General features: G+C 56.8%; 1 protein-coding gene across 2 annotated transcripts in view; it reads right to left on the bottom strand.

The window, feature by feature from the left end:
- RFLNA (refilin A) overlaps positions 1–16,696 on the bottom strand; it is a 346,306-nt gene that overhangs the window by 2,722 nt on the left and 326,888 nt on the right. For both annotated transcript variants that reach the window (XM_063694474.1, XM_019038459.3), the window contains one exon: positions 1,400–1,509. In XM_063694474.1, the coding sequence (XP_063550544.1) occupies positions 1,400–1,473 (74 nt within the window). In that variant the 5' untranslated portion in view covers positions 1,474–1,509. The remainder of the gene's footprint in view (positions 1–1,399; positions 1,510–16,696) is intronic.

Here is a 16,696-nt window from a genome sequence, read left to right as displayed (position 1 = left end):
GGAGTGACCGACTAGTATCCCCCAGTTCCACGTCCAGAGCTTTAGGAAATCAGACTGGAAGCTCTGGGAGGGAGAGAATCCTCCCCATCTCATTCCCCACTGAACCCCCAGAGGTGATCACAGAAGACTTGTGAAGGGATCAGAGGTCCCGAGGGTCAAGGCATCCATCCTCCACCGTTGCTGGGCTTCTGATGATCTAATTTTGGCTTGCATTTTAAAAACTAGACAATGAAGGCTGTTTGGGGATTGAAAAATAATTTAGAAGTGGGCCCGTTTGTCTCCTGGGACCATTGCCTGGCTGGCAGGGGCAGCAGGCAGTGGGTCTCAGACGCTTGGCTGGCCCCACTCAACAGGGACGAGTGGATGGAGAGAGCCCCATAGATATGTGGGTAAGACTCACGGATCCCACACTCCACCCTTGGGAAGCCTGAGCCCCAGCAGCTTCAGAGGGGGACAAATCGATGTGGGATGTTCCCAAGCAGGGGTGCCTTAATTCAATTTGGATGCCACCTAAGATGTCATATGCATGGGAGGGCACCCAATACACTTACAGTGCAGTAGCTCATGGGTGGCCTCAAGAACCTAAGTTACAGTCACAAAGAACATGGAGCAGCTGGACAACTGTCCCCTAATGCTTGGACAACAGAGTGGAAGGCGGTCCTGAGTTGCCTGAATGGTTTGGTTGTGAATACCTAACAATCTGTCAGGGGCTGGGCATGGTGACTCACACCTGTCATCCCAGCATTCTAGGAGGCTGAGGCAGGAGGATCACTTGAGCCCAGGAGCTGGAGACCAGTCTGGGCAACGTAGTGAGACCCCATCTCTACAAAAAATACAAAAATTAGCCGGCCATGGGGGCGCACACCTGCAGTCTCAGCTACTCGGGAGGCTGAGGTAGGAGGATTGCTTAAGCCCAGGAGGTTGAGGCTGCAGTGAGCCATGATCCCACCACTGCACTTCAGCCTGGGTGACACAGTGAGATCCCGTCAAAAAAAAAATTTGGCAGGAGAAGGGAGGTAGAGTTAGGGTGCACAAGAGGTTATGTTCATAATTTTCCATTTTTTCTGAGAGGTTGGATTTAAAATAAAAGCCTGTTGGAGGAGAAGGTAAATGGGGAAATGGGAAATGGCTGAATAGGCCTGGGGTGGGGGCGTGGGGTGGGGGCGTGGGGTGGATACAGAGGGTCCCTTGGGGTCAGAGTCTCTTAAAATCAGTTTTGTCTGTGGCTAAGATACGGCCAAACTCCCCAGGAAGCAGCACCCAGAGGGGCTGCCTGGAGGGTAGGGAGCCTCCTGAGCCCCCAGCTTGGCCTAGTCCCCACCCCCACCCCACAAGAGAGTCAGGAGCAGCACCCAACCCCCCGCCCCTCCTCCCGCGCAGAGCCCAGCAGCCCACTCACCGGACCTCATGCGTGGGTTCCGGGTTCACCTTGATGCTCTCCCCAAAGAACACTGGCAGCATCCGGGGCCTCATCTCCGACACGGGGGGATTTGGGAGTTGGGAGGGGGGCTGTGGGAAGAGCCAGGGACGCGGGGTTATGCAGCACCTTGTCGCGGTGGCCTCAGCTCCCTGCTGGGCACACAGGACCACCTGACACCCTCTGGCCCTGGCTTGGTCTGGAAGCTGCTTGGTGGGGCCCATCAGGAAACCCACCCCAGACCCCCTCCATGGGATCCAGGCATTCAGGGATCTGCCCAGCTCTCCACCACTAGCCTGTCCTCCAGCTCCCAGTTCTCAACAAGGGGTGTGGTCATGGCCTCTCACGGCAACCTCCAGGCCCCACCCACCCCGGAGCCCGGCTCAGAGCCCTGGAGAACTGGGATCCCTCTGTGCTCTTTGCGGGGCTGAAACCACACTCGGCCTGGAGGAAGGATTCCCAGCCCTTCTTGGTACCACCCAAGGCTTGGGCAACCTCCAGAGGGGTAGAGACCCCACCACACCTGTGTCTGTGGCACACCTGCCAGGGAGGAACACACAGGTGGGAGCTGGCCAGGCCTGTAGAGGGGCACGGGAAGCTGATCAGAATAGCAGATGTCTGTAGGAGGGCAGGGCGGGCCTACCCAGCATCCACATCTTCTAGAAATGGCACCACATCTCCCTGAGGACAAGGACCGGATTGGACATGGGCGTGTAACCCACACTGGGCCAATGAGAGCCCTACCCAGGTTCTCCTCCAGAGCTGTGGAGACAGCCCCCCCCGTGAGGGCTAAGAATGTAGGGGGGTTGGAAACCAGTGGAAATGGAGCTACGCTGAGGAGAGCAGGAGTCAAAGATGTGAAAGATCAAGTCTTTCCAACATTGTTCAAATGCCTGGATCAAGCCACACCTGAAACTGTCCCTCAGTTGTGAGCACCAGCAAATCCATTTTGAGGCTTCAGACCATTTGAGCTGCCTTTCTGTCACTTGCAGCTGGAAGAATCTTGGCAAGGTGGGGAAAGAGAGTTCTATGGGAACAGAAGCCATCCACAGCCCCTTCAGAAAGAGCCCCATCAGACAGACACAAAGAAAGCACTCTCTGTTCCACTCCCAAATCCACCCCACAGCTCCACGCTGGGAAGTTCTTTCTCTGGTCTGTTTCAAAGTCTGTCCCAAAATTCCACTCCCTGTGGAAGCAAAGACCATCAGGGACATGCCCCTGCCCGGTGCTCCTGACAGGAAGTGGCCTAAGGACCCCCACCCCATCCTGCTCCTCACAGAAAGTGGCCTAAGGACCCCCACCCCATCCTGCTCCTCACAGAAAGTGGCCTAAGGACCCCTACCCCATCCTGCAGTCCACCTCCCCCTCCCCACAGCTCAGCCCATTGCTGGTTCAGCCCCAAACTGATGCTGAGAACAGACCTCTGGCCCCTGCAGCCTCTCCTCATGCCAACATGGTGACACTTCTGCCCTCCCCCTACCCCACTCTTCCCTCCGGAAGTGTTCCCCACCAGACTCAGCCTCAACAGGCCTTTCCCCTCTTCCACCAACCCAAGAAAATCCCTTCCATCTGTACTCGGGGGTCCTTCAGGGCCAGCCCAGCAAAGTGAGCATCTTGAAGTAGAGATTTCACTCAGGGCAGGGCCAGGAGGCTCTGTTTCTAAAGCCTTTTTTTTTTTTTTTTTTTTTTTGAGACAGAGTCTCTCTCTGTCACCCAGGCTAGAGTACGGTAGTGCAATCATGGCTCACTGCAGCCTCGAACTTCTGGGTTCAAGCAATCCTTCCACCCCAGCCTCCCACATAGCTGGCACTACAGGTGCATGCCACCATGCCCCAGCCAATTTAAAAAACAATTTTTGCAGAGACAGGATCTCACTATGTTGCCCAGGCTGATCTCAAATTCCTGGGCTCAAGTGATCTTCCTACCCTGGCCTCTCAAAGAGCTGGAACTGCAGGTGTGAGCCACCACGCCTGGCCCCTAAAGCCTTTTAAGGCAGCCCTAGATGTTCTCCTTGAGGTGTGGCTGCAACACTCAAGTCACGGCCAACCCGTTAGGAACACATGGTGAGAGCCAGAAAGAAGCCCTTGCTCTTCGATGCCATTGAGATTGGGGATGTTTGTTACGAGGCATCCCCCTGCCTGACTAGCCTGTGCTGGGATAGCAGGGGGCCTGGCAAGGCCACTCCCTAGGGCCTCTGCTGGAACTACACGTGCCCGCACCAAGGGCTCAGGGAGGTGAAGGGCAGGGCTTTAAATAACCCGCCTATTTTTCAGATAGCTTGTTCATCACTGAGGTTATGAATAATAGACCCAGAGCGTATGAATAGCACAGCTTTGGAGAAAGCATGAGTGCAGATGCGAAGAGATGCTCGTGGCCACGGTAGAACGCCTTTCGTTCAGCTCACCCACTGCGCGCCACTGTGTGCCGGCACTGCGCTCTGTACTGCTGCCATGGTGGCAAACAGAGGCTCTCCTGGTCTCGTCGCAGCTTGCTGCCTGAATCCCCCACTGCTCTCACCAGTGTCCCACCAGTGTCCCACCAGTGGACTAAGATTCCAACTGTCAGGAGGGCTGTGGTCGACAGGGCGATGAGGGCACGAGAAGGGTTTGACCACCAGGTAATCAGGGAGGGCTTCCCTGTGCAGTGCCATTCGGGATGTGATCAGAGGGGGGAAGCAGAGTCCACTGTGGCCCCAGGGCCCACAGGTCCTGGAGTGCCCCCACTGGGCACCAGGGCCACACAGCCACAAACAGCACCCAGGACACCGGCACGCCCTCAGCCCTGCCTCCCCCTGGCATGCAGGCCATGCCCTGGGACCCTGTTCTAGGGCGTCTAATACAGAGGCCACTAGCCGCACGGGGCTATTCAACTTAAATTCATTACAATTCAGTAGGTTGAAAAACGCCATTCCTCAGTCGCACCCGCCACGCACTGGCAGCTGTCGCACTGGCCAGGGTAGATCCAGAACACACTCACCGTCACAGCAAGCACCCTGCACAGGCCGCCCTAGGGGGACGCAGGCTGTGGGTGAGGTTCCAGCTGGCGGGCCGGCCCCAGCCCCAGCCCCAAATGACCACGACATGCTGTGTGCAGAGGCCCTCAAAGAAGAGGCCCCAAGACGTCCCCATCAATGGCTCTGCTCCTCCCAGAGCCACTCAGGCTGCTGGCTGGGCAGGTCCCGGGTTTGCCCCTGGCTCTGTCTGCCTGTGTGAAAATGGGGAGAGATGGAGGTACCTGGGGTGGAGGCAGGAACCCAAGGGAGGTCACAGTCTGGTCTGAAACCTGCAGACCCTCTCCCTGGGAGGTGGGGCATGGCCCAGTGTGGCCAAGACGAGATGGACCCAGAAGTCCTGGAGAGAAGCAGCAAGGGTCAATGCATGCACACCAAAAACGGGGCCAGAGGTGGCTTTCCAAGGACAAGGGCAGTGTGGGTAGAGCAGGGTCCCCCACAAAGCCCATGTCCACGCAGAGCCTGTGGACAGGATCTTATTTGGAATAGAGCCTTTGCAGATGGAATTGAGGCTCCTGAGATGAGGCCATCTCAGAGGAGGGTGGGCCCTAAAGCCAATGACTGGTGTCCCTACAAGAAGCGTGGACACAGGCCGGAGGCAGTGGCTGACGCCTGTAATCCTAGCACTTTGGGAGGCCGAGGTGGGTGGATCACCTGAGGTCAGGAGTTTAAGACTAGCCTGGACAACATGGTGAAACCCTGTCTCTACTAAAAATACAAAAATTAGCCAGGTGTGGTGGTGCACACCTGTAGTCCCAGCTACTAGGGAGGCTGAGGCAGGAGGATCGCTCAAACCCAGGAGGCAGAGGTTGCAGTGAGCCGAGATCGCGCCACTGCACTCCAGCCTGGGCAACAGAGCGGGACTCTGTCTCAAAAAAAAAAAAAAAAAAAAAGAGCGGACACAGACGCACAGGGACGATGTGGAGGCAGGGATGGCAGGGGCACAACCACAAGCCAAGGAGCACCTGGAGCCACCAGAAGCCGGAGAGACAGGAACAAGCCTCCCCTGGAGCCCTCTGAGGCAGTGTGGCCCTGCTCACACCTCGATTGGAACTCTGGCCTCCAGAACTGTGCGAGAATAGAGTTCTATTTTCTCAGGCCACCCAGTTTGTGGCAGTTTTTTTTTTTACAGCGGCTCTAGGAAGATCACACAAAAAGGCCACATGCTAAAAATCGACAAGACCGAACCCTGGGGCCTGCGCCTCCCAGCCCTCCATGAAGGCACCGGGGCTGGCTGAGACCGCCCATGGGTCCCCAGCCTGGCCTCCTCCCATCTTGATCAGGGACTGGGGATGGGAAATCTTGTGAAACCAGTTTATGAGGGGAGATCTTCCAGGGGAATGGGAGAGAGGGGCTAAGCAGGTGTCAGCCAGGCAAGGCGGTGGCACAGCTGTGACCAGCCTGGCCCCATCACACCAGGGGCGCAGGAGTGTGACTGCCTCAGCACTGGTCCCAGCTGGGAGAGCAGGCTGCTGGCCACTGGCTGCCCCACTCCTGGGGGTGGGAGTCACCTTCTGGGGGAAGAAGCTCCCTTTCCCCCAAAGGACAGCTCTCTAGGAAAGGGGACAGCTGCCAGCAGTGGGCAGCCAGGGTTCACGGCCACTGGGGACTGAGGCAGTGGGGCACCGTGCACAGCGGCCATGACACCTCCCTGACCCCGTCACTGGGACACGGCACTTAGCAGGTTTTGCTTACGCATTTATTTCTAGGTTTGCGGCCCTCTCCCTGCTCTCTGGCCCTACCCAGATCACGATGCCCCCGTGGATGGGGAGGCACGGTCTCCATCCCCTACACCCCAGCGTCTAGTGCGTGGTGATGCTCAGTGCTTTGTTCTTGGCTGAAGAGGGGATAGCTGGCTCCCACGGGGGACAGCAGGCGGTGGGGACCCTATTCCTCCAGGCTGGTGCTCATGCCTGGGCCGCAGAGGGCCAAGCCTATAACCATGGTGACCACATGCACACCGGCCTCGGGCAGAGGGAGTGGAGGGTGGACATCGGGCTGGGCGGGAACTGTGAACTCAGAGCCAAGTCCTGCAGGGACCTAGCTTGATATCTCCTACATCTGTCCCCTCCCCGCCGCCCCCATACCTGCCTGGACAATGAGGATGCAGAGCTTTTTGCACTCTCACTGTGCCGGGCACCATTCTGGGCACTCGCCACATATCCTACTCATCTGATCCTTATAAAAACCCCAGCACGCAGCTGCTGGCAGCACCCCCATTTTCCAGATGTGGAAACCGAGGCCCAGAGTGGCTAAGTCATTTGCCCAAGGCCACACAGCTGGAAGAGGCAGGTCAGGGCTGGAACGCTGCTGGTGCGGCTCCAGGTCCTGGGCCCTCACCCTCACTCCTCCACTGCCTTTCATGCCCAGGGGCCTGTCTCATCGCTGCCCCCTCAGCTCCAGGCTCCCCCGACACAGGCTCAAGGATTCCCACTCGGGCCTCTGCCTGTTCCTGTCTCGGCCCCTTGTCTGTGACCCGAGGCTGCCTCTGTGTTCCCGCTGTTCCCTGCTGCACTGGCTGCTTCTCGCTTGGGATGGTGAGAGCCAACTCAGCATCCTCTCCAAGTCTTAGGGGCATCCTCTGTGGGGACACGGCAGCACCCATCTACTGGCCTTCATCGCGATAACCCCTTTGCGTGTCTGTCACCCCCAGAAAAGCAGCTCCCTAAGGCTGGAGTCCCTATCACCTCTAAGCCCAGGACCTGGCACCTCTCCGCCCCTGCACTATGGGGAGGGGAGACCCCACACCTGCAAAGCAGCCCCTGCCCCAACCCAGAGAGCCCCGAGTATGGGCCCATACCTGTCCTCAAGTTTGGCAGCAGTCTGTGGACAAACATCACCAGGAGCCCCATCCCTGCTAGTCACGGTCACCCCAGAACAAGGGCTGAGGACCACAGGGAGAGGATCGAGGACTGAAGAAGCAGGAGATTCCTCAAAGCCCCAGCAGCTGGCCTCGAGGTGGCCCCATCTCACCCTGGCATTGACACAGAATGAGTGGCCCAAAAGAGAGGCAGCTACTCCCTTCCTGGGTGTGGCATGCTGAACAACAGCCCCCAAAGCTGTCCACACCCTAATCCCCAGGACCTGGGAATATCTGCAAAAGGGACTTTGCAGATGTGATTAAGGATTCTGAGATGGGATATGGTCCTGGGTCATCCAGGTGGGCCTGATGTCACCACAGCGTTCCAGGGGGTCAGAGTCAGAGAAAGGCCAGAAGATGCTGCGCTGCTGGCTTTGATGAGGAGGAAGGGGCCACAAGCCAAGGAGCACGGGCCCCTCTAGGAGCCAGAACAGGCACAGGAACGGACTCTTTCTGAGCCTCCAGGAGGAACCAGCCCTGCCGACGCTTTGATTCTGGGACTCCTGACCTCCAGAGCTGGAAGATAACAAATTCGTACCGTTTGAAGCCACTCTGTGTTTGGTAATTGGCTGCAGCAGCCATAAGAGACTGCTAAGCTGTGTGACTTGGGCCAATGACTTCCCGTCTCTGGGCCACTACAGCCTCCACGTCTCTGAAGTGGGCCGTTAGGAGGACCCGCCTCCCAGGCTTCGGCGCAGCTGAGTCAGAGCCGGCAGCCACATGGAACAGCGCCCAACCCAGGGGTGGCACTGGGTGCCAGTGGGCCCGCAAGGGGGATCCTCCTTTCCCATGAAGGTCTGGGGTGGAGGTGCCTCCCTGGACAGAGGTATAGTTCACACCCTTCTAACCTAAAACAACACTTCTCCTTACTTTCAGAAGCAAGCATCATTTCAGAACAGTCACTTCACAAAAACAAGGCAGTGACAAGACAGGCCCAGCCTCATCTTCTATGGCTCACCGTTCAGTCAACACTGACCCCAGCTGCAAGACTCTATATGATTCCATGTTTCTAGAAATAATACACACTCCCCAAAAGACGTTATCTGAAGCTCGGCATTTTCCCAAGTGCGTGCAGGTGTTTGTTTGCTGAGCACCTACTGTGTGCTGGGCCCGGTGGGAGTGAGATGAGGCACAGGAACCCCCAGGGCCCTTCTCCCGCAAGAGGGGGTGACGTGTAGCCACAGGGGAGGAGAGAGGAGGACACCGGTGTGGAAGGGGACATAAACATGGGCACTAAGGTTTGGGGAGGTGTTTCTTCTATCCAGACAAGTGGAAGGGCTGGAGGGAGAGAGAGGCAGCCTGCTGCTGCCGTTACCCACCCACGCGCTGCCAGGAAAGGCTAACTCCTCACCCATTGAGCAGGGAGGGCTTATTTCAGAGGCAAAGCCTTTGGGCTGTGGCAGAGCCCCCGCCCTGGCATCTCTCTTGGGTCAACCTGGAATGAAGACACTGCCAAACCCTCCGCATACCGCCACACCTGGAACGTGGGCGCCGACAAAGGCAGCCCCTTTCTGCCCGGCCCCGCTCCCCACCTGGCTGCCAGCAGCAGACAAGGCCTAATTCACAGGCTGGCCTGGGAAGCCAGAGCTCCGGGCACCATTTGCCAAAGGGTCCCGCTGAAAAAAACACCTAAAGTCCACCCAAGCTGGAAGCGCTGGGCAGGAGACACCAGAAGCCGTGAAAGCCCAGACCGATATAGGCTGGCGTCCAGTGGGCCTGGGCGGTGAGACGGCTCGGGAAGTCCCCGCCAAGGCCCAGGACACTCCCGCGGAGCTGCAGGGCTGGACACCAAGGGAAGATGGTGGCAGCCACCAGTTTATCCTGAGGCTCGCAGCTTCGTCTTTCTGGCTGTAGGGCTATTTGAACATCGAAATGGTCGTGGCGCCCCGCGGACTCCAGCCAGCCTGGGGAGTGGGCAAGGGAAGTGCCTCTCGTGGCCAAGAAGGCAGGCTGCAGCCCTGAAGTCCGACTTTCCAGCCACGCGGGAGCGAGATACTGCCGAAGACTGGGTCACACGCAGTCCCACGGGGGCTGGCAAGGCAGGGGAGGGCCAGGGAAGGGGTCGGGCACACGCACACGGGGACCTGTCATTGCTCACCTGCCCTGGCCATGCGGCCACCTTGGGCACGGGAAGCCCCCAGACAGGCCCGCTCCCCACCCCGACCCCCAGCCGGTCTGTCAGGCTGCAGCGCCCTCCCACAGGCCCGGGCTCCTGTTCTGGTCTAGACAGAATCCGGTGAGATGCCCTTGGCTGCCCTCGGTTTGCTCATCTGTGAAACGAGGCTGTGCCATCGGCAAGGCCCACATCCTGGGGCTGGGGGACCATCAGGGATGCCCAAGACACAGGCTGGTGGTTTCCTGGGGGGCTCAGCATCCACCTCGAAGCTCTGGGATGTTGGGACAGGGGAGAATAAGTGCTTCTCAGGCACACAGGAGGGTCACCCAGATGCCATGCTTCCCTCCCAGCTTAGGAAAACAGGGATGGCCCAGGCCCAGGTTCCCAGCTCCTTCCAGGGTCTGGGGCAAGCCTGCTGTGGCCTGGGGAGGCTGGGCTTACTCCCAGGCTTCTGGGCAGCAGGACAGTGTGGGGGGCAGGACGGGCCCTGGAGGGTGTTGGGTCCTGTGGACACTCGCCAAGGGCCCACCAGGCCCCACCCGCTTCACCCAGGAGCCTTCCTCCGGAGCCGCTGGGGCGGGGATGAACACTCGCTGGCTGGAAGTCAAAGTACACAGGGGCTTTTCGGAGCTCCCCACCTTCCTGGCTGCTGCACAGGCCATAGCCCACAGGCCGGCGAGGAAAGATAGCCGCTCTGTTGTCGAGAGCTCAGTGCCTCACAGTGACAGTCTGCCAGACCTGGAGTCTGGGCCCGGCTGGGCAGGGACTCACAGGGAGGCACAGCCTGGGCGACACAGGGCCATCCACAGATACTATGGCCCAGTTCGCTGAACCATGAGCCTTCACCCAGGAGCCAACTAGCGGCCCATCAGTGCAGGAGTGGGAGGCAGGAGGAGGTACCCAGAGCTCCCCCCTCCCCCGTTGCTGCTCCTGGAGACAGCAGGACAGCCAGGGAGCCCCACACGGGCCGCGGGAGAGGCGTCCTTATGAAAGCTACATGGAGCCTTGCAACAGCTACCCCTGACCTCGGCCCCTGACCTCGGCCCCTGACCTCAGCCCTCTGACCTCGGCCCCTGACCTCAGCCCCTGACCTCGGCCCCCTGACCTCGGCCCCCTGACCTCGGCCCCTGACCTCCCTGGCGGTGAGAAACCCTGCTGCTGTCAGAACTTGATTGTCTGGGATATACACTGGGAATCTGAGACCAAAGCGCAAGGGCTGGGCTAAGGTTAATCTTGACCATCACCCATGAGGAAGATGAACCAAGGAGGGGCATTTAAGCACCAAGAATTCCCACCCTTCTGATGACAGCCTTGGCTATTGGCGAATCCTGGGGCAGGGGGCCGGCGCAGGGGTGGGTCTTTCTCAATCTCCCCCAACGTGGCACTACGGGGCACCTGAATGTGATTATCGAAAGGACACAGTCTGCTTGTGGGGGATCCCAGGAGACCCCGAGTGGATCAGGCCATGTGGAGAGCCATGAACTATCAAGGGCCCAGCAAGGAACCCATGAGCCCAGGATCTGACACCCAAGGCAGAGGAACGGTGAACAAACTTGAACGTCGCAGCTCGGAGGCAGTGCTCCGGCTGGGCTCCCTCCTGAGATGGGCAGGCCTGGTGCACCCAAGTCAGCAAGATGGGCGTGGCCTGCCTTGTGTCCCCCACAAAGATAAGTTCAAGTCCTAAACCCTGGTACCTGCAACTGTCACCTTATTTGGAAAGAGGGTCTTTGCACATGTGATCAAGTTAAGATGAGGTCAGATTAGATTAGGGTGGACCCTAATCCAAGGACTGGTGTCTTTCTAAGAAGAGGGAAATCTGGACATGGGGACACGCACAGAGACAAGAAGGCCACATAAAGACAGAGGCAGAGACTGGCGTGATGCGGCCAGCAGCTAGGAGAGGCAGGTGGGACGGACCCCCTTACAGCCTCCAGAGGAGCGTGCCCCCGCCGTCAGCTTGATTTCAGACTTCTTGGCCTCCAGAACTGTGAGAGGATGAATTTCTTCTGTGTTAAGCCACCCAGTCTGTGGCACTTTGTCACGGCAGCTCTGGGAAGTGAGTGCAGGGACCCACAGCTCTGCCAGCCAATAACAGAGTGGGGGCCGTCAACCTAGGGCACAAGAATCACTTTGCGCAGGCTGCGGGGCTTGGGGCAGGGTCTCCCACTTCCCCCCAGACATTCAGAACACTGTCCTTTCTCAACCACTCACGACGGCCAGGCGGCCTCCCAGATAGGGGACACCCGTCTCTGTACACAAAAAAACGGCGAACCCAGACCCTGCTGTTATAAAGGCCGGATTTGCTGCAAGGTGGACAAATATCCCCTCTGGATTCCTGTGCATCCTAAGATACAGATGGCACACCAGGAGTGTCCACAGTCCATGTACCGCGCCCCGCAGGGAGGCCGAGCACTGGAGGGCAGACAGGACAGACCACACCTGCCCCCAGGAAAGCTGTCCCCGGGAAAGCTGCCCCCAGTCTGTCTGGCAGCATTTTCCCCGTGCAGGTGGCTCCCTTGTTTCCAGAGCACCTGGAAGGCCGTGAGCCTATTTGTCTTCTTTTCACACTAAAGCTGCAGATATAGCTGAGTTTCTCAGCTGGGTAAGCCTGCCCCGGAGACCGGGGCTGTCAGACACTTTGCTGAATTTCCATTGGAGGCCAGTTCACCCGGGATCGAGCAGACGTGGCTGGAAGGAGGCGCAGGGCTTCTGGCTTTCCCTCCTCTCCCTCCTCACAGCCTCCCTTTCTGCAAACAGGCTCCTCCCTCCCACCTTGTCCTGACATACCTGGCTGTCTTCCACCTTAGCTTGCTCAGACACCTTCACAGGAACACACCTGTGAGCCTGCCAGGGGGCCATGGGGACCGATCCCTGTTTTCCTAAGTCCATCTGTTCAGCCATCTGTTCATCCATTCATCCTCCATCCATCCATCTATCCATCCATCAGTCCATCCATCCTTCCATCCATCCTTCCATCCATCTATCCTTCCATCCATCCATCCACCCTTCTGCCCATCCATCCATCCTTCTATTTGCCCATCTATTCATCCATCCATCCATCCACCCATTCTTCTGTCCATCCATCCATCCATCCATCCATCCATCCATCCACCCATTCTTCTGTCCATCCATCCATCCATCCATCCATCCATCCATCCATCCACCCATTCTTCTGTCCATCCATCCATCCATCCATCCATCCATCCATCCATCCATCTATCCATCCACCCATCCACCCTTCCATCCATCCATCCATCCATCCACCCATCCACCCTTCTGCCCATCCATCCTTCTATTTGCCCGTCGATCCATCCATCCATCCATCCACCCTTCTGCCCATCCATCCATCCTTCTATCTATATGCCCATCGATCCATCCATCCATCCATCCATCCACCCATTCTTCTGTCCATCCATCCATCCATCCATCTATCTATCCATCCATCCATCCATCCTTCCCAACCCCAGCACTACCTCCCTAGCTCCCTTCCCTCTCCTCTCTCATACTCAGTTTCACCATCACAGACAAGAAGCAGAAATGAGAAAATCCAGGAGTCCCAAGGGTCCCAGCCAAGGTCCAAAGGGATGGCTGAGACCTCAGGTGGCCTCCAAGAGCTGGGCCCCCAGGGGAGTTCTTAGGGATGGCTTCTCTTGCAATGTGGGTCCAGGGATCCAGCACGTCTTCCTTAGGGAAGCTCTCACGTACACTCTTCAGAAATCCACCCACTGCATAAACAGACTGAGGGAGGCTGGATGGAGGGAAGGAGCCCTGAAGGTGACAGAGCCCAGGCCACCAGCTGTGGGTGCAGTCCAGGGCCAGAGGCCCCGTCTCTGCATCTGGGAGGCAGCAACAGCTCAGATCTGTCACCACCTGCCATTGCCCCATAACAGGCTGAGTCCTTTGCTTGCCACAGGGGGGCTGTTCATTTGAACATGAACCCCAGAGAACACAATGTAAGATCCCAAATGCCACTTTCAGCCTCCCTGAGTGCAGTAAGATGGCACAGGGCTACTTCTCCGAACTGCCCATATTCACTTAGGGAGATAGGTCTGCCTCAAAGCCCTCCTCACTCCTCCACGATGCCAACCCCTAAATGCCCACAGCTCTGCCGGGCAGGGCGGGGAGGAGAAGAAGAGCAATGGGTGTTTGCTCAATCTGCGGTGACAGTCCAGGCCCTGGGAGCTCAAAGGCAGCAGAGGCAGCATGTGTCCTGCTCAGCTGTGTTACTCACCCACCCCGCTTTAGATATCTGTGAGCTGACAAATACCCATCAATCAAAGAGTGGATAAAGAAACTGTGGTATATATATATATGCCATGGAATACTACTCAGCCATAAAAAGGAATGAAATCATGGCATTTGCAGCAACCTGGATGGAATTGGAGACCATTATTCTAAGTGAAGTAACTCAGGAATGGAAAACCAAACACTGTATTTCTCATTTATAGGTGGGAGCTCAGCTATGAGGATGCAAAGGCATAAGAATGATACAATGGACTTTGGGGACTCGGGGAAAGGGTGGGAAGAGGGTGAGGGATAAAAGATGACAAATTGGGTGCAGTGTGTACTGCTTGGGTGGTGGGTGCACCACAATCTCACAAGTCACCACTAAAGAGCTTCCTCATGTCACCAAATACCACCTGTTCCCCCAAAACCTATGGAAAGAAAACATTAAAAAATAAATTTAAAAAAATTGTGGGATGAATGCAGCTGACAGAAAATCTCCTCTGCCACCAGGCCCAGTGGGCAGGCTCCACTGTCCTGGGCCATGCAGGAGACAGGTCCCCGCCCGCGTGGAAACACGCCCTACACTGATGCAAAATGGCCACCTTCTGCGTCCCGCACGGGCACCCTCCTCACTCAAGTCTCTCATTTGAGTTTCTAATTTGGGGAGTGTGGAATGGAAGCTCATGATGCCTTTTTAAAAATAAAAATAGAACAGTCACAAGTAGTTTTTAAAAGACCAAATGGAATTTTAACTTTTGGCCTCAGCTTCACCTAGAAGTCACTGACCTGGCCTCTCCTGGCCCCTCCGGTGGTCCCTGCCTCTTTGTGGCTCCTCAAGGCATTTGGTTACATGCATAAGTTCTTTAGTGGTGATTTCTGAGATTTTTGTGCACCCATCACCCGAACAGGCCATGCCTAGCTTGCTCGTGCCTCAGGACCTTTGCACATGCCATTGTCTCGGACTGAGCACATCTCAGCCCTAGAACTGTAAAGTTCGTACCCTGAGTGTGTGTGGGTTTCTATTAACCATCACCTCCCTGTCTACCTGCCTAAAGCTCACCTCTCACCCAGCTTCTGGCCTTAAGGACACTTCTCCATCCACCTGCTGCTGCCACACATAGTTCAGCTGGTGGCTGTGTCTCTTCTGCTAGGATGCCAGTTCATGAGGGCAGGGACCGTCAGCATCTTGTTCACTGCTGTGTCCTCCATGGCCCCAAACAGAGCGTGACACACAGTAGGTGCTCAGTAAGTACTGGGGGGACCAATGCCTGATTCCCAGCTCTTCGTTTGGCTTGGGAGTGATCGGGAATGTTCCCACCTTTGCTCCAAGAGTGAGCACAAAAAGCCCATGGTGAGTGGGGAGGGGGTTCATTCATATCCAGCCTGGCCCCCAGGGCCTTTGATGTCTTGGGGAGTGATCTTACAGCCAGCCGCTTCCCAGATACCCTGCCTTAGTGGGTGGTGGGCGTCCAGGAGGCAAGTCCAGCTTATTCAAACAAAGTGGGGGGGCCTCTTTAATGAAGTGAAGCGTAGGCAGGTTTAACATGCACGTCCGTCCAGCCTCCTAAAGTAGGTGACAAGGTGGTGAGGACCTCAGTGGCTTAGATTTGAGGGCAGGACTGCAGTCCATCCCAGCAGCTGAGGCATATGCCACCAACTTTTATCAGAAAGGTGGTGTCGTTCACTGGATAGTGGAACAAAGACACCCACCCTGCCAAACACGGTCTGAACCTGAGGCCCACATGGAAACCCGGCAGCGCTCACCCCATCCTCTTCCTTGGGTGTTGGAAACCCTCAGCCGCGAGGCGCAGCACAGGTTTCCGCCTCTTTGTCCTGAGACAGTATGGGGTGCCGATATTTGCACCTAAAAAGCACTCTCCCTGAGTCGTCAGTGAGCAGGGTGCGGTTAAACACCGCTCAGCAAAGTTTAGCGGGAGTTAACGGGGAGGTGGGGCGCCCTGTGGGGTGGGCGATGGGTGGGTGGGCATGGCCACAGCGGCAAGCCCCAAAGCTGAGAAGAGGGGGCGCCAGGCAATCCTTTCTCCCTTTTATTGAAAGCAGCCCTTCAAACCTGGTAGGTACACAGGCATTTTGTTTTCCAATAAAAAAAAATCACAGGTAGTTAATTAGCTGCACAGTGAAAAGGGGGATAATATGAGGTTGAAGGGCAGACTCTGTAGTCAGACTCTCTGGGTCTAGCCCAGCACAGCCGCTTCCTGGCTGGGCAACTTTGGGCAGGTTGCTAACCTTCTCTGTGCCTTGGCTTCCACCTCTGGAAAATGGGGCTAATTGGAGTGTAGGCTTCATGGGAATATAGTGAAAATTAAATGAATTGGTGTAAATAAAGAGCTTAGGACAGTTATCCTGGCACACGGTATGAGCTGTCTAAATGCCAAGTATCATAACCCATGAGGAAACAGCCCCGGGCTTTGCTTTTAAGCCAAATTAGAAGATCAGGGCAACACAGTCCCATACCTGGCATCTAGTGAGCAGGAAGGGGAAAAAATAAAGTCAAGTAGAAGAGCCAAGACAAGTAAGCCAGCCATGCTATTCTTGCGGCAGCCACGGGCTGGCCCGGATGGCAGAGAACGCTTCCAGAAAACCCTCTGTAAGGAGGCTTCTGGGTCATGGAAGGAACCAAGAAGAAGGCGGATTCCCGGTCGTTTTTCTCCAAGCCCCACTGTGCAAGGCACCACGGGGATTCAGTCCCAAAGTGTGCAGCTCAAATGCGCGACAGTGCCAAGTCCCAGAGGCTCTGGCAGGAAAGCTGGCCCCCTTTAGACAGCAAGATCAGGTTCACTGCAAACAGCCCTGGTCACCTCTATCAACTCCTGGAAGTCCTCACTGCCCCTTCTACCCGCCAGGCTCCCATAAAGAGACCAAAGTTCAAATTTGCTGCATGGTTTGGTCTAAGATAGTGACTCCCAGACTTGGCTGAACAGTACAATCACCCAGGGAGACTGAAACCCTCCTGATGCCGAGCTGCACCCCCTATCAATTTAGTGAGACTATCTGGGCGGTGAGTGTGGGTGGGTTTTAAAGATTCTCCAAGTGATTCCAATGGGC

This window comes from Gorilla gorilla, chromosome 10 (assembly GCF_029281585.2).
Source record: "Gorilla gorilla gorilla isolate KB3781 chromosome 10, NHGRI_mGorGor1-v2.1_pri, whole genome shotgun sequence".
Classification (NCBI taxonomy): Eukaryota; Metazoa; Chordata; class Mammalia; order Primates; family Hominidae; genus Gorilla; species Gorilla gorilla.
This window is presented reverse-complemented; position numbering and strand designations above follow the sequence as displayed.